Genomic DNA, 22770 nt, shown 5'->3' with positions numbered 1-22770 from the left:
TATTGCTGCAGAGGTATTTGGATAGATTGGGGGATTGGGCACTAAAATGGCAGATGAAATTTAACGTAGAGAAATGCAAAGTTATGCACTTCGGGGTCAAGAATGCACAAGCAACTTACACCCTAAGTGGTAGTGAATTAGGGATAACCACACACGAGAAGGATTTGGGAATTGTAATAGACAACAAATTAGGCAGCAATATGCAATTTCAATCTGCAGGTGCTAAGGCCAGTAAGGTTTTGTCATGTATAAATAGGAGCATAAATTCTCGTGCTGAAAATATAATTTTGCCTCTTTATAAATCGCTGGTAAGACCACACCTTGAATATGCTGTGCAATTTTGGGCACCTGTTTTAAAGAAGGATATCATGGCACTAGAAAAAGTGCAGAGACGAGCTACAAAATTGATAAAAGGAATGGAGCATTTTAGTTACGAAGAAAGGTAAAAATTTTTAAATCTCTTTAGTTTGGAAAAACGGCGCCTCAGAGGGGATATGATAACATTATACAAATATATTCGGGGCCTGTACAAACCATTATCTGGAAATCTATTCATAAACAGGGCTATACATAGGACACGAGGTCACACATTTAGGCTGGAAGAAAGGAGATTTCATCTAAGGCAAATAAAAGGTTTTTTTACAGTAAGAGTAATAAGGATATGGGATTCTCTGCCTGAAGAGGTGGTTTTAACAGAGTCCATACAGATGTTTAAACTGCAATTGGATAAATACTTACAGAAACATAACATACAGGGATATAATTTCTAATTAGTGGGGTAATAGCTGCTTGATCCAAGGAGACATCTAACTGCTATTTCGGGGTCAAGAAGGAATTTTTTCCTAGTTTGTTGCAAAATTGGAAGCGTTTCAGACTGGGTTTTTTGCCTTCTTTTGGATCAACAGCAAAAACATATGTGAGGAAAGCTGAATTTGATGGACGCAAGTCTCTTTTCAGCTATGTAACTATGTAACTATGAACTCCTACCCAAAATGGAGAATGCACATGACACAAAGGAACTTGGATAAGCTTTTGTTGCTTTGGCACAGATTCTGCAATCCAGGCGCTATTTGAACAAGCTAATAAGTGGATCTATTTGGGGTTATTTTTCCTTAGCTGCACTAGTTTTGTGGCAGTTAATATGAGCAAAACTTTGGGATAAAAAAATAAATTAGTTTTGAAAAAATATATTAATACAGTTGCAAGAAAAGGTATGTGAACCCTTTGGAATGATATGGATTTCTGCACAAATTGGTCATAAAATGTGATCTGATCATCTAAGTCACAACAATAGACAATCACAGTCTGCTTAAACTAATAACACACAAAGAATGAAATGTTGCCATGTTTTTATTGAACACACCATGTAAAGATTCACAGTGCAGGTGGAAAAATTATGTTAACCCTTGGATTTAATAACTGGTTGAACCTCCTTTGGCAGCAATAACTTCAACCAAACGTTTCCTGTAGTTGCAGATCAGACGTGCACAATGGTCAGGAGTAATTCTTGACCATTCCTCTTTACAGAACTGTTTCAGTTCAGCAATATTCTTGGGATGTCTGGTGTGAATCGCTTTCTTGAGGTCATGCCACAGCATCTCAATCGGGTTGAGGTCAGGACTCTGTTTAAGCCATTCTGTTGTTAATTTACTTCTATGCTTTGGGTCATTGTCCTGTTGCAACACCCATCTTCTGTTGAGCTTCAGCTGGTAGACAGATGGCCTTAAGTTCTCCTGTAAAATGTCTTGATAAACCTGGGAATTAACTTTTCCTTCGATGATAGCAATCCGTCCAGGCCCTGACGCAGCAAAGCAGCCCCAAACCATGATGCCCCCACCACCATACTTCACAGTTGGGATGAGGTTTTGATGTTGGTGTGCTGTGCCTCTTTTTCGCCACACATAGTGTTGTGTGTTTCTTCCAAACAACTCAACTTTGGTTTCATCTGTCCACAGAATATTTTGCCAGTACTGCTGTGGAAAATCCAGGTGCTCATGTGCAAACTGTAAACATGCAGCAATGTTTTGTTTGGACAGCAGTGGCTTCCTCTGTGGTATCCTCCCATGAAATCCATTCTTGTTTAGTGTTTTACGTATTGTAGATTCACTTACAGGGATGTTAGCATTTGCCATTGACTTTTGTAAGCTGACACTCTAGGATTCTTCTTCACCTCATTGAGCAGTCTGCGCTGTGCTCTTGCAGTCATCTTTACAGGACGGCCACTCCTAGGGAGAGTAGCAGCAGTGCTGAACTTTCTCCATTTATAGACAATTTGTCTTACCGTGGACTGATGAACAGCAAGGCGTTTGGAGATACTTTTATAACCCTTTCCAGCTTTATGCAAGTCAACAATTCCTAATCGTAGGTCTTCTGAGAGCTCTTTTGTGCGAGGTATCATTCACATCAGGCAATGCTTCTTGTGAAAGGCAAACCCAGAACTGGTGTGTGTGTTTTTTATAGGGCAGGGCAGGGCAGCTGTAACCAACACCTCCAATCTCATCTCATTGATTGGACTCCAGTTGGCTGACATCTCACTCCAATTAGCTCTTGGAGATGTAATTGGTCTGGGGGTTCACATACTTTTTCCACCTGCAATGTGAATGTTTACATGGTGTGTTCAATAAAAACATGGCAACATTTCATTCTTTGTGTGTTATTAGTTTAAGCAGACTGTGATTGTCTATTGTTGTGACTTAGATGATGATCAGATCACATTTTATGACCAATGTGTGCAGAAATTTATATAATTCAAAAGGGTTCACATACTTTTTCTTGCAACTGTATATAGAGTATCGTCGGTTCAAAAAAATAATAGAGATATTATCAATGGATACAGAGGGAACTTTTGAAATTATGGTGGAACAAACACAGACAAATCCTAAAAAGGCATGTGTATGAATGCACAGCATTTGGAAGAAGGCTCAGTGATGAAGGGGTTCATTAGTTACCAGATGGGGATCACAGCTGATATATTTTGAACTGTATGCAATATTATCTGTAAAATAATTTTTAAACCTTAATCTGTATAAGTTACAATCTGTTAAAATGAAGTCTGCTTGATTTAAAGATCTGACTGCTGGCTTCCTGCACACACAACATGATCCTGGAAATACCTATCCTACCTGGATTAACCCTGTCTGCAAGTTCTCATCGGTACCTTATTAAATAATGGTTTGAGAGATCTTCTACTGCCTCCCTATAGTCCTCTACATTGTACCCAGAGCTATCCCAGTTATTAGCTTCCCACACAGCTCGCACTCTGTCAGTGACACAGAAACGGTGAAGGAACCTACGTTTAATTTTGCTTTTCCACTGAGATTCTACCTTACCTGTCATACATTACTACTAATGTTGTGGTGCATTAAGATAATGTTGTTTTGGTGACGAGGGAAATCACTTCTGTTTCTGCCACCCTAGCCGTGACTCACACACGATTAACCCTTTATTCACTGCGGTGGGTGTGGGGCAAGGCAGAGGTAGCTATAGTGCTAGGAATACAGCTTTGAATCCCTTTAAGTTGCTTTACAATTTTTATCTCCAGCTCTGTACATTTTAACTTTCTTAACTACAAACATGTATTCCTGACCCTATAGTGCTATACCCACCATATAGGTGGCTTACCCCCCCTTTTAGCCCACCTGCCGCGCCGGCTCCACCCTCCTTTGTGACATCATCAAATGGCCGATTTTTAGCGAATCCAATGTTTCCTATAGCGAAAGCATTGGATTGGCTAAAACCGGCAGGGGACGGGGCCAAATGCATTTTGGCCAATCAGGACCTCCTCTATGAGGAAAATTCAGCATCTCCATGCAGAGCATGGGGACGCTGAACGGCAAGGCTGCCTACTGTGTTGCCCTGAGCTAGGAATCCCCTCCAGTGGCCATCCGAAGAGTGTTTATTTGAAGAATTTAATATATCAGGGGTCATGGGTTGAATGCATGGCATTCAAGGCTGCCAAAGTCAAACAGGCTCTGGCCTATCAGGAGTCCCAGTGGGACTTCAAATATCTGCTAGTGCAAACCGAGTGGTGACTGCAGGTGGGAAAGAACATTCCTCAATTTAGACATCTCAGATCCCTTCCTCCCAGCACTTGTGAACACGAATCTACACTGGACAAAATTATAAACGTAACACTTTTGTTTTTGCCCCCATTTTTCATGAGCTGAACTCAAAGATCTAAGTCTAAATCTGTCTAAATCTGTATTAGTGAGCACTTTTCATTTGCTGAGATAATCCATCCACCTCACAGTTGTGGCATATCAAGATGCTGATTAGACAGCATGATTATTGCACATGTGTGCCTTAGGCTGGCCACAATAAAAGGCCACTCTAAAATGTTCAGTTTTACTGTATTGGTGGGGTCCAAAAACCAGTCAGTATCTGGTGTGACCACAATTTGCCTCACGCAGTGCAATACATCTCCTTTGCATAGAGTTGATCAGGTTGTTGATTGTGGCCTGTGGAATGTTGGTCCACTCCTCTTCAATGGCTGTGCGAAGTAGGTGTATATTGGCAGGACCTGGAACACGCTGTCATATACGCCGATCCAGAGTGTTAAGACACTCACAGCTTAAATGGATGAAACCGCCGTTTAGCCGATATTCCCCCTTTCCAGAGACACAGGCTCTATACAGCAGACCGCCAAACTCCCAAACGGAGTGCAAGGGAATGTGGTAAATCCACAAACACAAAATCACCCGAACTCCTTCCACGGCTAAAACAGGCTAAATAAATCCTTCCAAGTAGCAATCCCCCCAAACACGAGACCAAGCTCCGTCTTGAGGATAAAACAGGAATCTGTTTAATGAGGGATACCTGCCCGGTATTTATGCTGGACACTCCCCTAGGGGACCAGATGGAAGACTGAGACATATATTGTACAGTAGCCAATCACAGTGGCCCAGGTTTAAACACTCCCCTTTATACAAGTAAATTCCTCCTATCTATCCTGGAGATAATTGGGAATAAATCCAATTATCTCCAAGGATAGAGGCAAACCGCCATTTTACATGGTATATGAAAAACACATAAAAATACATAACTGTACAAATACCGAATACATTGGATTCGTGTAAAGTATCCCTAGATAGCCTGGATCTGTCTGCATATTACTACCGAATAGTGCTCAGATCCAATGCATACAGTTCAATCGCCATGGAGTCTTTCATATGTCTTTCGGTATACGATTGACTCTATGGGATGGCTATCTGGGTTAAGTCCATTCGTATCATCCAAACTCCCGAACGGACCGGTGTTCGCATGCCTCGACGAAAAAGAAGGGCGATCGGTAGTTTCAGCGGTGTTCGTTAGGAAAAGTGTCTGTTTATAGTTCCATAAGATATTCATCAAACACCGCTGGTCTTTCGCGTGTTTAAAATGGCCGCCGCCTTGTGCGCCTTGAACGACGACCACCCTGCATACGGTTAGAATGAAGAGGTGTCTGCGGTTAACCACAACATTCTAATTGGGGCCAAGAGGTTAACCAGCAGCACACTTCTCTTCTGGGTGGCCATCCATTCGGTAGTTTTGTTCGGTATAATGCTGTAATAAAACGAACCGGGGCATACAGACAGGTAATTCCACGAAGGGAGGCAAAACAGACGAACCAGCAATACTAGTCATACAGATGGATCTGTCACACAGAGCATCCCAAACATGCTCAATGGGTGACATGTCTGGTGAGTATGCTGGCCATGCAAGAACTGGGATGTTTTCAGCTTACAGGAATTTTGTACAGATCCTTGCAGCATGGGGGCGTGCATTATCATGCTGCAACATGAGGTGATGGTCGTGGATTAATTGCACAAAAATGGGCCTCAGGATCTGTCACGGGTGGCGGTATGGAGACCGGGAACCCTGAGTGCCTGATGATGATGAAGGGAGTCTCAGCGTTTGTGTGGCCACATACCAGGGCCCTGATGCAGCTACTGCGGATCCCAAGAGCTAGGAGCTTGATGATATGCAGACCTCCCAGGAAGTGGATAGGGAGGCTCTGCAGCAAATATGTATCCAGTACAGAAACAAGGCAAGACTAGGACAGGCACCTAACAAGAAAACAAGACAAGACTAGAAGAACCCAGAACCGGAGCAGGACAGAAAGCAGAACCCAGAACATGTACACAAGACATGAGGGAAACATGAATAGGGCAAGACTGGACAGTACATGAACTGAAAATACAAGACAAAATAAAACAAGACCAGAGATGCAAGGCAAAACAAGAGGAGACATAACTAAGTACTAATATGTGCAATAAACATTGGAGATTTAGACATGGAGGGAGGCCGGCAGCCCCCACTTCCTAAGACGCTGGTTGCTGTAAGGTGGAGGGATCTACCATCACCTCTTCCTGGAACTCAGACCGCCGCTGGGGAGGGAGACCGGTTGTCTCCTCTCCCTGTATAGTATACTGCCGCTGAGGACCTGGGCCGACTGCCCAGCATCCCTGTAGAGCCGGCAGAGAGACCTCTGTCCCATCTCCGTTGGCCATCTGTGTGTGTCCCCAGGACAAGTCTATGAGGTCACCCACCTCTGGTACCTCTGGCTGCTGTTGTAGAGGCCGGTTGCCTCCCCTCCCCAGGACGCTGGTTGCTGTACGGCGGAGGGATCTACCATCACCTCCTCCCGGAACTCAGGCCGCCGCTGGGGAGAGAGACTGGTTGTGAGATGCACTGCCGCTGGGGATCTGGGCCGGGTACCCAGCATCCCTGTGGAGAGATCTCGATCCCATCTCCACCTGCCATCTGTGGGTCTTCCCAGGACTGTTCTATAAGGCTGCTCACCTCTGGCTGCTGTTGGAAAGGGAGGCCGGTTGCCTCCCCTCCCCGGGGCGATGGTTGCTGTACGGTGGAAGGATCTACCATCACCTCCTCCTGGAACTCAGGCCGCCGCTGGGGAGGGGGACCAATTGGCCACAGCCCCAATCTCCGCAATCGAAGCTCATATTCCCATGCCGCTCGATTCTCCTCAGCAAACTGGCGCAGGGTTGCCAGAATTGTATCTGTCGAACGATTCGGGCCATATCTGGTTAACCGCCTCTTGACCTCCTCCCTGTAATCGTCACCCTCAAAGCGATAGGTCATGTTTGCTGTGAACAGGGGCGCTGTACGAATACTAGCTTTGCCTTCAAATATAAATCCGTAACTCCACATGTTACCAGTGTCTCCGAGCTGCTGGTCCTCGTACTAGGACGCCATCCCACCGCTGCCACCAAATGTGACGGAACGCTGGCACTCCGACTGAGTACCTCCGCCAATCGATGCTCCTAGTGCTCGCTGAGGACTCCAAGCACTCCAACCGACACCATCAGCACTGCAGACCCCACTTCCAGCGATGCAACTGCGCCGGGGTCTCGCCGTCTCCACCCACCCTGGATCCAAGGCCAGGATCCAGCTTCCAGTGGGGGAATCTCTCTTTCCCCAGAAAGCAGGAACAGGAACAAGCTCTTAGCAGAGCTTAGTGATCATACCCTGGGGAGTATAGTAATTATAGCAATCCCCAGAGTGTAGTTCTCCAATCCCCCAAACATGAGCCAAGGCTTCAAGAAAGGTTCAAGATGATCTGATTTTAATGACCACACACTGGCATTTATGCAAGTCCCCATGCAAGGGGACATCACACAGGGTGGGACACAGTACAGCCAATCCTTTACAGGCAAACCGTAAAACACACCCAGCACAAACATACAATCCCTCCCCTCTGTCTGTGATATCATTACTGAACACAATGGGTTAATGTAATTTATCACAGGCAGGAAAAATACACTTTATGCAACATATTAATAACTTCCAAAATATACATGCCACAAACATAAAAAAATCACATATTCGAACTCAGCACACTTTAATTATAAACATACCCAAACATCATACAATTCCCTCCAGTAGTTCAAAAGTTAGATATAAGTCGTATTTGGGACAGAACAGCTCGGTTCAACTGGTTTGGCACTGTCCCTGGGACAACACCCTGCTGGAGAACAATGGTATAGGTATTAGAGGGGGAGGGGAAGAGACACATGCTCCCATGGAATCAAAGGGCAGAAACAGTCTTTTAAAAGCCAATAAGCCCAAATAGTCTTTTTAACTGGCAAAGTCTCCCAGGGACCATAGTCACATGGCAGGAGGCTGGCAATTAGTCCTCTCCAGGCACAAGTGGCGAAGGGCACTTCGTCACAGGTATTAGCGGAGGTAACCAGTCAGGTTACCCGTGGTCCGCTACAGTTTCTGTCACACTGTTTAAATAATCCTAATCCCATAGACTTTAATAGTGTCTACAGTAGATAAATCATTTGAAAAAATTTTTCTAACTGTGATAATCAGATAATGTGGAGAGAAGGAATATCAGGTGTAGCGCTCTAATAGTAGTGGATATACTGGTGTATAGAAAAGACTAGATTTACCTTAAGTGGTCATATGCACTTATATGCAGTCCCAATGTATTCAGATATACCTTAAATAAAAAACACAAATATACAGAACATAGTGTAACCTGTATACAATAAAATACTAGAAAATAAATGTGTAGAATGCTAACACTTTTCTGAGCTAAAACACTAGCTCAGGTATATGCGCCTTTGGGTCCGTAGAGGCGACCCTCACCCTCCTTTAAGTCCAAATTTCTCCAGGGGTTGTATCCTAGATAATAAGTATAGGAGGAAAATATAGCGTAGTACAGTCTGTAGACTGGGTATATATTATGAGGTAATTATTATATACTCACAAACCCTGAGCCAATATATCGGCTCACTTCATAGGATGTATGTGGTTAAGGACCACATTCCTTCTTTGTAAAAGCAGGTAAAAATAAAAGCCGTAAATGTAAAAAATATAATTTATTTGTAAAAAGTATAATTAAACATTTAATATAAAAAATATATATAATCAGAGTAACACTTATTCGGCTATAGTCCAATAGATAATACTGTATGCTCACTGTTCGTCCTCTTATTTTCTAGTATTCTATTGTATACAGGTTACACTATGTTCTGTATATTTGTGTTTTTTATTTAACCCCTTAAGGACCAAACTTCTGGAATAAAATGGAATTATGACGTGTCAGACATGTCATGTGTCCTTAAGGGGTTAAGGTATATCTGAATACATTGGGGCTGCATATAAGTGCATATGACCACTTAAGGTATATCTAGTCTTTTCTATACACCAGTATATCCACTACTATTAGAGCGCTACACCTGATATTCCTTCTCTCCACAATTTCTGATAGAAAGATAAGCACGGTGGTATAGCAGCTCACGAAAAATTTTCAAAACATTTTCTGAATTACCCAAGACATAACACTACGTATATAAGCGCTTGTACTCTCCATTTTATCTATTTGTGATAATCAGATAAGCTTATCCCAAAAAAATCTAAATCAAGGTCTAAGTTAGAATGTGAAAATTGTGATAGAATACCATAGTCACTAAAATAATTAGATCATCTATCACAATCACCATCTCAAAGAATAGTGGCACTTGGAGAAATGAGATTTCAAGCTAGAGCACAAAAATAAAAGAAGAAAAATAAAGATGTGCAAAGGCTTTTTATTTTTAAAGGATTTCTTTAAGATAAGATACTGAGAAAGATTAGAGTGGGCTTGCAGAGAGAACGACCAATACTAATCCTATTACCCTGGTTAAAATTGACTGATCAGGTATTAGGCTCTGTGCCTTAATTATTAAAAACACAAACTTTATTAAATCCCAATATGGGTAGAGAAATCACACAAAATATTAAATAAAGTAAAAGTGTCAAAATAATGTGCACAAAAAGAAAGCAAAAATAAATGTAATTGATTAAAATAGGACCAGCTGCCAAGGCTTCAATGGAAAGTCCAATATTAAACCCACACTTAGCAGTACGACTAAGAGATATATTTATATACATTTTTGAATTTCAATTCATTTATTCACTATACTTTAGATCATACTTATATCTCTTATACTGTCCTTCCGGGATAAATATTCCAAACTACACTTCTAGCTAGACACAGCCATGTACCTTTGACTATTGCAACTCTTTGCAAGACTGTATTGGGTCTATTAGCTAGTGTGTCTTTCAATTTTATTTATTTTTGCTTTCTTTTTGTGCACATTATTTTGTCACTTTTACTTTATTTAATATTTTGTGTGATTTATCTATCCGTATAGGGATTTAATAAAGTTTGTGTTTTTATTAATTAAGGCACCAAGCCTAATACGTAATCAGTAATTTTCAACCAGGGTAATAGGATTAGTATTGGTCTTGCTCCCTGCAAGCCCACTCTAATCTTTCTCAGTATCTTTATTTTGGGTTATGCCCTAATTACCCCTCAACCAATACAAACTTAGCATCAGATTTTCTCTCGCTAAGTCTGTCTATCTTTCTTTAAGATAAGGTTTGCTTGTGTCTTTGGCAAAAGTTATAATAATCTGCAGGGTATTATTGACAGTTTGCTGATATGAAAAGAAACCTGATTAAAACTTAGGAATCAGGGGGGCGGAGCCAACAGCCAACTGAAGCAGACGTGCATCAACAGAGCTCCGCAGCCAAAAGCTTGCAAATCGCAAATTAACGGACCGAAACTCGATAATCTTAAAGATAAAATAGACTACCTTAAGATGGGTAAGAAGTCCAAACACCAAGGGGCTGCAAAACCGGCGGGGGCTCGCGATATCGGAGCCCTTCTCCTCCGCCCTGCAAAGGCTGCAGTAGTTCCCGCGCTAATCCAAGATGGCGACACGGCCTCGGCCTCCTCTGGAGACCAGATCCTCGATGAGCTGGACGACTTCCCCGGTGCAGGGGGATTACACAGCACATCCTCAGATGAAGACAACAAATTGCCCTCCACCAAGGGAGACATAAAAGCCCTCCTATGCAACATCCTCTCCCTCTTCGCAGCGGACATAGCGGTACTGAGGGAAGAGTTTCACACCGTGGAGTGCCGAGTAAAGAAGACAGAGGCGGACTCGCAAGACCTTAATGCAAGGTGCTTACAATTGGAGGCCCAAAACGCGGAGCTGCACCGCACCCAGATTCTGCTCACCACCCGCATGGACGCGGTGGAGGACCGACACAGAAGACGGAACATAAAGATAAGGGGGGTCCCCGAGAGAGTGACCCAGGACGACTTACCTGGATATATCGGATGACTCCTCACCTTCTTACACACACCGCAACAGGCTAAGACAGTCCTAACAGATGGGGTCTACCGAATCCCGAGAGCCGCCAAAGCCCCAGCGGACGCACCGAGAGATGTCATCCTCCAATTTCAGACACGATCAGGCCAAGCATTGAAATGTTTATCGCACAGAAACCTAGAGAATTTACAATGAACCCACTGAGATATAGCTACCACCTGTTTTTGAACCTATAGGATATTAAGCATGTCACAGCTCTAGCTAGTTATAATATTATGCAGATTGTAATACTCCCATCTTAATAATGACGCATAACCCTACAAGTAGCAGTTAGTCATGAATGTTTAATCTTTTAAAACTGTGCCGAGGGGGCGTGGTCTGACCGTCGATGGGAATACACGTGCCTTGCTAGAGCTCCGCAACCCTAGCGCCCAAAAGCCACAAAAAGCGACCATTTCTGCAGAATATCCCCCCCCTGGGGTACCCAACATGGACAAAAAAGACCCCAAGAAACAATTGAGGCGGGTCACGGAGTCCGGGGGCACCGTTCTCGACCTCCTAAAGTCCTACAGGCCGTGCAGGGCCAGGACCTAAGATGGCGACGGAGCCTCTCCACAGGGCTCGCCTCGTGCAGCAACCGGGACATCCCCTACAGACCAGGACCTTGTCCTGGCAAAACTCGCCGAAGTCAAGACATACCAGGCGGGGAAGATCGCAAGATCTACTGCTGTCCTCCAAGCTGACATCGGGGCTCTGGAAGAGCGCACGGCGCGCCTGGAGGAGCGCATGGATGATTCATCTCGGGCCCATAATGACCTGATCGACAGAGTGAATCACAATACAAGACATATGGTGGACTCTGAAATGGCCCTGGAGGATATGGAGAACCGCTCTAGGAGGAACAACCTCCGAATGCCTTGTTGGAGAAATTTCAAATGTCACAATATGTATTGTATGTTGAAACCCTATAACTCATGCTACCACTGTCGTGGCGTATTGAAACTATTTGTTAATGTGTGCGCAACAAACATAAAGAATAAAAAAAACAAAAAAAAAAAAACGTAGGAATCAAAAATGATTTTTATTTTTTTGGATATCACTTCAATCAAATGTTCCACCTTACCTGCCTTTGTCACCATCTCGTAATGTATCTATGGTTAATCCCTATCTAGTATGAGCAACGATTTTACCACTTCACTAGGAAGAGTTTTCAGTACCTGGACTGAGCCCAGGGTATTATTCATCTACGACATTACTCCATCACTAAGAACAGTTTCTAGTACCTGGACTGTGTGCAGAGTATTATTTATCTACAATATTACCCCATCACTAGGAAGAGCTTCGAGTACCTGGACTGTCTGCAGAGTATTATTCATCTACGATATTACTCCATCACTAGGAAGAGCTTATAGTACCTGGACTGAGCCCAGGGTATTATTTATCTATGATATTACTCCATCACTAGGAAGAGCTTCGAGTACCTGGACTGAGCTCAGGGTATTATTCATCTACGATATTACTCCATCACTAGGAAGAGCTTATAGTACCTGGACTGAGCCCAGGGTATTATTTATCTATGATATTACTCCATCACTAGGAAGAGCTTCGAGTACCTGGACTGAGCTCAGGGTATTATTCATCTACGACATTACTGCATCACTAGGAAGAGTTTTCAGTACCTGGACTGTGCGCAGAGTATTATTTATCTACGATATTACCCCATCACTAGGAAGAGCTTCGAGTACCTGGACTGTGTGCAGAGTATTATTTATCTACAATATTACTCCATCACTAGGAAGAGTTTTCAGTACCTGGACTGAGCCCAGGGTATTATTCATCTACGACATTACTCCATCACTAGGAAGAGCTTTGAGTACCTGGACTGTGCGCAGAGTATTATTTATCTATGATATTACTCCATCACTAGGAAGAGCTTCTAGTACCTGGACTGAGCGCAGGGTATTATTCATCTACGACATTACTCCATCACTAGGAAGAGCTTTGAGTACCTGGACTGTGCGCAGAGTATTATTTATCTATGATATTACTCCATCACTAGGAAGAGCTTCTAGTACCTGGACTGAGCCCAGGGTATTATTTATCTACGATATTACTCCATCACTAGGAAGAGTTTTCAGTACCTGGACTGAGCCCAGGGTATTATTCATCTACGACATTACTCCATCACTAGGAAGAGCTTTGAGTACCTGGACTGTGCGCAGAGTATTATTTATCTATGATATTACTCCATCACTAGGAAGAGCTTCTAGTACCTGGACTGAGCTCAGGGTATTATTAATCTACGACATTACTCCATCACTAGGAAGAGCTTTGAGTACCTGGACTGTGCGCAGAGTATTATTTATCTATGATATTACTCCATCACTAGGAAGAGCTTCTAGTACCTGGACTGAGCTCAGGGTATTATTCATCTACGACATTACTCCATCACTAGGAAGAGCTTTGAGTACCTGGACTGTGCGCAGAGTATTATTTATCTATGATATTACTCCATCACTAGGAAGAGCTTCTAGTACCTGGACTGAGCCCAGGGTATTATTCATCTACGATATTACTCCATCACTAGGAAGAGCTTCTAGTACCTGGACTGAGCTCAGGGTATTATTCATCTACGACATTACTCCATCACTAGGAAGAGCTTTGAGTACCTGGACTGTGCGCAGAGTATTATTTATCTATGATATTACTCCATCACTAGGAAAAGCTTCTAGTACCTGGACTGAGCCCAGGGTATTATTTATCTACGATATTACTCCATCACTAGGAAGAGCTTCTAGTACCTGGACTGAGCTCAGCGTATTATTTATCTACGCTATTACTCCATCACTAGGAAGAGCTTCTGGTACCTGGACTGAGCCCAGAGTATTATTTATCTATGTGGCAAACCTAGCCACTTTAGATCATATTGCTGTATCTTTAAAGGTTGTCTGTAAAAAGCCGCTTGAATGCTGTTTTTAAATGTATGCCTGTAATGTTGTAATATAGAGCATTCATATGGTCGTTTCACGAACAGCAACTTTACCTGCTGTTCGTGAAACGAATCAAGTACTGAACAGGAGCCCACACACAGAGGGTCGTGTGGCTCCAATTAACGGATTGCAACATTGTTGCAATCGGTTGTTAATTACTTTCCTGGGTGGCCGTCGTTCGGCTACCGACCACGCAGAGGTCGGCCATCTTGGATCCTTTGTTAGCCCATCGGTGTTAGGTCGTCGAGCGCCTAGAACTAAAATCGGCTACTCGACGGCGCGAACACCGCTGGACTTTCAGGCCGTTCGGGAGCTCCGGTCTTTTAGTATTGTGTTCCCCAATTGGTGTTCGGTACTTTGAGGAGAATGTGATTTAAAGTATGTGTTCGTCCGCCGTTCGGTTATTTATGCTGGGATCTGAGCGGTACTCGCACGTTACTGGGGGATTTGGATTGTATGCTGATTGCCAGGAGTGTAAGCTGATTTTATGCTTTTCCTGTTCTGGTGTTGGTGAATTAGTGTAGTTTGCAGTTCGGGAGATTGGTGCTTACAGTAGCTGTCGGTGCATCTGGAAAGGGGAATATCGCCTAAACGGTTTTTAAACTCTTGTATGCAAAACGGTCCGTTACAATCTACGATATTACTCCATCACTAGGAAGAGCTTCTAGTACCTGGACAGAGCTCAGGGTATTATTTATCTACGATATTACATCATCACTAGGAAGAGCTTCTAGTACCTGGACTGAGCTCAGGGTATTATTTATCTACGATATTACTCCATCACTAGGAAGAGCTTCTAGTACCTGGACTGAGCTCAGGGTATTATTTATCTACGATATTACTCCATCACTAGGAAGAGCTTCTAGTACCTGGACTGAGCTCAGGGTATTATTTATCTACGATATTACTCCATCACTAGGAAGAGCTTCTAGTACCTGGACTGAGCTCAGGGTATTATTTATCTACGCTATTACTCCATCACTAGGAAGAGCTTCTAGTACCTGGACTGAGCTCAGGGTATTATTTATCTACGATATTACTCCATCACTAGGAAGAGCTTCTAGTACCTGGACTGAGCTCAGGGTATTATTTATCTACGATATTACTCCATCACTAGGAAGAGCTTCTAGTACCTGGACTGAGCTCAGGGTATTATTTATCTACGCTATTACTCCATCACTAGGAAGAGCTTCTGGTACCTGGACTGAGCCCAGAGTATTATTTATCTATGTGGCAAACCTAGCCACTTTAGATCATATTGCTGTATCTTTAAAGGTTGTCTGTAAAAAGCCGCTGGAATGCTGTGTTTAAATGTATGCCTGTAATGTTGTAATATAGAGCATTCATATGGTCGTTTCACGAACAGCAACTTTACCTGCTGTTCGTGAAACGAATCAAGTACTGAACAGGAGCCCACACACAGAGGGCCGTGTGGCTCCAATTAACGGATTGCAACATTGTTGCAATCGGTTGTTAATTACTTTCCTGGGTGGCCGTCGTTCGGCTACCGACCACGCGGAGGTCGGCCATCTTGGATCCTTTGTTAGCCCATCGGTGTTAGGTCGTCGAGCGCCTAGAACTAAAATCGGCTACTCGATGGCGCGAACACTGCTGGACTTTCAGGGAGCTCCGGTCTTTTAGTATTGTGTTCCCCAATTGGTGTTCGGTACTTTGAGGAGAATGTGATTTAAAGTATGTGTTCGTGCGCCGTTCGGTTATTTATGCTGGGATCTGAGCGGTACTCGCACGAAGTATGCGCTCAGACCTTAGCTATCTACCGAACGGTCATTCATTATAAATACACGAATAAAGCAAAAGTTATGTATTTTTATATTAAAATCCGGTTCTGCTGTACGGAGGGATAATCTACTTAACAGGATATTCTAGTGGGAGTATCCCTCTCGTACAGCAGTGCATGGTGGGAGAAATGCTCTGTATTTTTAGATCCCCATGTAGTCCACTACTGTAATACCCCTGTAATGTAACTAAGGAAACCCCTTGCATGGGGAACCACATAAATACTGGAGCTGTGAATAAAATCATCAGTTGACTCCCAGAACTGTGTTTCGTCCGGTTACTGGGGGATTTGGATTGTATGCTGATTGCCAGGAGTGTAAGCTGATTTTATGCTTTTCCTGTTCGGGTGTTGGTGAATTAGTGTAGTTTGCAGTTCGGGAGATTGGTGCTTACAGTAGCTGTCGGTGCATCTGGAAAGGGGAATATCGCCTAAACGGTTTTTAAACTCTTGTATGCAAAACGGTCCGTTACAATCTACGATATTACTCCATCACTAGGAAGAGCTTCTAGTACCTGGACGGAGCTCAGGGTATTATTTATCTACGATATTACTCCATCACTAGGAAGAGCTTCTAGTACCTGGACTGAGCCCAGGGTATTATTTATCTACGATATTACTCCATCACTAGGAAGAGCTTCTGGTACCTGGACTGAGCCCAGAATATTATTTATCTACGATATTACTCCATCACTAGGAAGAGCTTCTGGTACCTGGACTGAGCTCAGGGTATTATTTATCTACGATATTACTCCATCACTAGGAAGAGCTTCTGGTACCTGGACTGAACCCAGGGTATTATTTATCTATGCTATTACTCCATCACTAGGAAGAGCGTTGAGTACCTGGACTGAGGTCGGGGTATTATTTATCTCCGACATTACTCCATCACTAGGAAGAGCTTCTAGTACCTGGACTGAGCCCAGGGTATTATTTATCTACGATATTACTCCATCACTAGGAAGAGCTTCTGGTACCTGGACTGTGTGCAGAGTATTATTTATCTACGCTATTACTCCATCGCTAGGAAGAGCTTCTAGTACCTGGACTGAGCTCAGGGTATTATTTATCTAGGATATTACTCCATCACTAGGAAGAGCTTCTGGTACCTGGACTGAACCCAGGGTATTATTTATCTATGCTATTACTCCATCACTAGGAGGAGTTTTGAGTACCTGGACTGAACTGAGGATATTATTTATCTACGCTATTACTCCATCACTAGGAAGAGCTTCGAGTATCTGGACTGAGCTCAGGGTATTATTTATCTACGATATTACTCCATCACTAGGCATAGCTTCTAGTACCTGGACTGAGCTCAGGGTATTATTTATCTACACTATTACTTCATCACTAGGAAGAGCTTTGAGTATCTGGACTGAGCTCAGGGTATTATTTATCTACGATATTACTCCATCACTAGGCATAGCTTCTAGTACCTGGACTGAGCTCAGGGTATTATTTATCTACGCTATTACTCCATCACTAGGAAGAGCTTCGAGTACCTGGACTGAGCTCAGGGTATTATTTATCTACGATATTACTCCATCACTAGGCATAGCTTCTAGTACCTGGACTGAGCTCAGGGTATTATTTATCTACACTATTACTCCATCACTAGGAAGAGCTTCGAGTATCTGGACTGAGCTCAGGGTATTATTTATCTATGATATTACTCCATCACTAGGCATAGCTTCTAGTACCTGGACTGAGCTCAGGGTATTATTTATCTACAATATTACTCCATCACTAGGCATAGCTTCTAGTACCTGGACTGAACCCAGGGTATTATTTATCTATGCTATTACTCCATCACTAGGAGGAGCTTTGAGTACCTGGACTGAGCTCAGGGTATTATTTATCTACGCTATTACTCCATCACTAGGAAGAGCTTTGAGTATCTGGACTGAGCTCAGGGTATTATTTATCTACGATATTACTCCATCACTAGGCATAGCTTCTAGTACCTGGACTGAGCTCAGGGTATTATTTATCTACGCTATTACTCCATCACTAGGAAGAGCTTTGAGTATCTGGACTGAGCTCAGGGTATTATTTATCTACGATATTACTCCATCACTCGGCATAGCTTCTAGTACCTGGACTGAGCTCAGGGTATTAATTATCTACGATATTACTCCATCACTAGGAAGAGCTTCGAGTATCTGGACTGAGCCCAGGATATTATTTATCTACGATATTACTCCATCACTAGGCATAGCTTCTAGTACCTGGACTGAACCCAGGGTATTATTTATCTATGCTATTACTCCATCACTAGGAGGAGCTTTGAGTACCTGGACTGAGCTATTACTCCATCACTAGGAAGAGCTTCGAGTATCTGGACTGAGCCCAGAGTATTATTTATCTACAATATTACTCCATCACTAGGCATAGCCTCTAGTACCTGGACTGAGCTCAGGGTATTATTTATCTACGATATTACTCCATCACTAGGAAGAGCTTCGAGTATCTGGACTGAGCTCAGGGTATTATTTATCTACGATATTACTTCATCACTAGGAGGAGCTTCTAGTATCTGGACTGAGATCAGGGTATTATTTATCTACGATATTACTCCATCACTAGGCATAGCTTCTAGTACCTGGACTGAGCTCAGGGTATTATTTATCTACGCTATTACTCCATCACTAGGAAGAGCTTCTAGTATCTGGACTGAGCTCAGGGTATTATTTATCTACGCTATTACTCCATCACTAGGCATAGCTTCTAGTACCTGGACTGTGCGCAGAGTATTATTTATCTACAATATTACTCCATCACTAGGAAGAGCTTCTAGTACCTGGACGGAGCTCAGGGTATTATTTATCAACTATATCACTCCATTACTAGGAAGAGCTTCTAGTACCTGGACTGAGCTCAGGGTATTATTCTACTATGATATTACTCCATCACTAGGAAGAGCTTCTAGTACCTGGACTGTGTGCAGAGTATTGTCTGGCAAAGGGCAACTAATACGAGCAGTCTCCAGTGGAAGGACAAGTTCTCTGGTAGCAACCGAACGAAGGAGAAGAGCTGGTGAGTCTGATGCAGAAATAATGAAGTGAGGCATGACAGGAGGAAGCGGTGTGAGGGATCTCTGGGTACTGCATGCAAGGAGAGACAGCTCCTGGGACTGAGAGACACAAAAAGAAACAGCTGCTTAAAGTCAGTCAGTAACATCAGTGACCTGTCCCCTGGTTATATAATGTAAAGGAAAACTGACCAGCAAACAATGACACAAAGCATAAAACTCTTCCTGATTCGATTCCAGCTGATCCCAGTCCAATTCCCAGCATGTGGTGGGGAGCAGGATTGTGGGAAGGCCATACAGCAATGACCCACAGACTCCTTGATTCGACACAGCCCTGGATAAAAAGAATCGGACCAATATGGAATTGTCTGGGACAGGCCTACTAGGTTATGTTGCTGGTGCACCGCTTCTTCGACAACCTTTACTTCAGTTTCTCTCTCTGCTAAACTAAGTGTCCTTCCATGATCTCTAACCATTCCAAAGTCCTTCCACAACCTGTCCCCGATTTCTGCCCTTTTTCCCCCTGCACTGCCTCCATCCTCAATCTGTCTCTTCTATTAGGACATTCTTAAAGGGACACTATAGTCAACATATAAAAGCAAGAAAGACCGGTTCCCCAGCCTTCTTTTTTGCTCGTATATGAACTTGCCATAGAAAAAAAAATCCAAGTAAGTATAGTCCGACTAGGAATTTCTGTGTAATTTCAGGGTTTTTTTTGGGGGGGGGGGGGGTTCATGTATTTTCTGCATGGTTCCTTGTAACTGAGAGATAATTGAGCTACCGGTCTTTGACTCAATTATCTCCCAGATACAGGGACGCCTGGGAGGGGTTTGTGTAATTTTGTATGGAGACTCCCTGTTGGGGGCCTGTGTATAAATTCAATGTGCCTTTCCTGAATAAACCAGATTACTCTCAGAACTATGTCTCGCCTGCTTACTGGGGGTCCCAGTCTGGCTGAGAAGAGAATTAGCGGTAACTAGTCGAGTTACCCGTTGTCTGCTACACCTATATAGCTATGTCAACTTGGAGACACTGGGACCCAGAAAGTTTGATGTCTTGTGTTTCTACCTAATGTTTGGCACCTTATTCTCTAGCTAGAAAGTTGTGGTATCATTCCTTTATACCTGAGCACACGCATGACTTGGGTGACTTTTTCCTGAGGGGAATCTCTTTGATTTGCCCTCAGAGCGCAGTCTTGTCCTTGTGCCTGGTGTAAAATCTCTGTGTTTATAATCCGCTGCTGAACGTCACAAATTAAACACACTGCAGTTAAAGAATGACAATTAGTTGGTGGCAATAAAAAGAGTTGTATAGAATCTCAGCACAAACTATTCTTGGACACACAGATTATGCTGGGACAGAACTACTAATACGTTGTGCTGGGAAACTCTGACTAGGCCATGACTTTCTGTCTATGCTAGACAGACGATGACTATGCTGGGGCAGAAAGACTAACAGACTAGGCCAGGAATCTCTGACTATACCAGGATAGTTACAATATGGAGTTCCTGATTGCGGCCATAAGGGGAAGCTCAGAGAACTGCATTTGGACCTGGACTCTTTGGTTGGATTATGTAACGAGATTAGGCTATGCTGAATTTACAAATCTTGCAAACATTTCAATTAGGAGTATTTTTGTCCAGAATGGAATAAAGTAAAATAATAGTACTCACAAGGTGTGTCTCCGCTGGGCACAATTACACGAAGCTGCTCTTTCTCAGGACAACTTTCAAAAAGCCAGGACTTAAAGAAACTTTCAATACTCAAAGTGTCTCCAGAAATCAAACGGACCTCAGTGTCACATACTGACAGACCTAATGAATATTCAGGACACGGAGCATTAGATTAGCGGTCTATCGAGCCACAGAACATCATGGGACATGCACACTATGAAAGCAGTACATACACAGAATGGGACACACACACAATGGAAGCAGTATATACACAGCATGGGACACACACAACGGAAGCCGTATATACACACAGCATGGACACAGGCACACACACAATCAATGCACTATATACACAGCATGGGACACACACACACAATGGAAGCAGTATATACACAGCATTGGACACACACACACAATAGAAGCAGTATATACACAGCATGGGACACACACAATGGAAGCCGTATATACACAACATGACACACACACACAATGGAAGCAGTATATACACAGCATGGGACACACACACACACACACAATGGAAGCAGTATATACACAGCATGGGACACACACACACACAATGGAAGCCGTATATACACAGCATGACACACACACACAATGGAAGCAGTATATACACAGCATGGGACACACACACAATGAAAGCAGTATATACACAGCATGGGACACACACACAATGGAAGCAGTATATACACAGCATGGGACACACACACACAATGGAAGCAGTATATACACAGCATGGGACACACACACAATGAAAGCAGTATATACACAGCATGGGACACACACACAATGGAAGCAGTATATACACAGCATGGGACACACACACACAATGGAAGCAGTATATACACAGCATGACACACACACAATGGAAGCAGTATATACACAGCATGGGACACAGGCACACACAAAATCAATGCACAATTTACACAGCATGGGGCACGCACACCATGGAAGCCATATATACACAGCATCGGACACAAACAATGGAAGCCATATATACACAGCATGGGACACGCACACAATGGAAGCCATATACACAGCATGGGACACACACACAATGGAAGCAGTATATACTCAGCATGGGACACACACACAATGGAAGCCATATACACAGCATGGGACACACACACAATGGAAGCAGTATATACACAGCATGGGACACACACACAATGGATGCAGTATATACACAGGATGGGACACAAACACACACACACACAAAATGGAAGCCATATATACACAGCATCGGACACAAACAATGGAAGCCATATATACACAGCATGGGACACACACACAATGGAAGCCATATACACAGCATGGGACACACACACAATGGAAGCAGTATATACACAGCATGGGACACACACACAATGGAAGCAGTATATACACAGCATGGGACACACACAATGGAAGCACTATATACACATCATGGGACACACACAATGGAAGCACTATATACACAGCATGGGACACACACAATGGAAGCCTTATATACACAGAATGGGACACATACAATGGAAGCAGTATTTACACAGCATGGGACACACACACAATGGAAGCACTATATACACAGCATGGGGGACACACACAATGGAAGCAGTATATACACAGCATGGGACACACACAATGGAAGCACTATATACACAGCATGGGACACACACAATGGAAGCAGTATATACACAGCATGGGACACACACAATGGAAGCACTATATACACAGAATGGGACACACACAACGGAAGCCATATATACACAGCATGGGACACATACAATGGAAGCAGTATATACACAGCATAGGGGACACACACAATGGAATCACTATATACACAGCATGGGACACACACAATGGAAGCAGTATATACACAGCATGACACACACACACAATGGAAGCAGTATATACACAGCATGGGACACACACACAATGGAATCACTATATACACAGCATGGGACACACACACAATGGAAGCACTATATACACAGCATGGGACACACACAATGGAAGCAGTATATACACAGCATGGGACACACACACAATGGAAGCAGTATATACACAGCATGGGGGACACTATATACACAGCATGGGACACACACACAATGGAAGCAGTATATACACAGCATGGGACACACACACAATGGAAGCAGTATATACA

The 22770-nt window shown here is 43.2% G+C and overlaps 1 protein-coding gene across 2 annotated transcripts in view; it reads right to left on the bottom strand.

The window, feature by feature from the left end:
- The window catches only part of M1AP (meiosis 1 associated protein), an 88086-nt gene that overhangs the window by 51700 nt on the left and 13616 nt on the right, over positions 1–22770 (bottom strand). For both annotated transcript variants that reach the window (XM_063459752.1, XM_063459754.1), the window contains exons 4-7: positions 20607–20747; positions 20058–20196; positions 19126–19267; positions 18835–19035 (exon numbers count right to left, since the gene is read on the bottom strand). In XM_063459752.1, the coding sequence (XP_063315822.1) occupies positions 18835–19035; positions 19126–19267; positions 20058–20196; positions 20607–20747 (623 nt within the window). The remainder of the gene's footprint in view (positions 1–18834; positions 19036–19125; positions 19268–20057; positions 20197–20606; positions 20748–22770) is intronic.

The sequence above is a fragment of the Pelobates fuscus genome, chromosome 6, assembly GCF_036172605.1.
Source record: "Pelobates fuscus isolate aPelFus1 chromosome 6, aPelFus1.pri, whole genome shotgun sequence".
In the NCBI taxonomy this organism is placed as follows: Eukaryota; Metazoa; Chordata; class Amphibia; order Anura; family Pelobatidae; genus Pelobates; species Pelobates fuscus.
The sequence above is the reverse complement of the archived record's forward strand: the minus strand, read 5'-3'. Positions and strand labels throughout refer to the sequence as shown.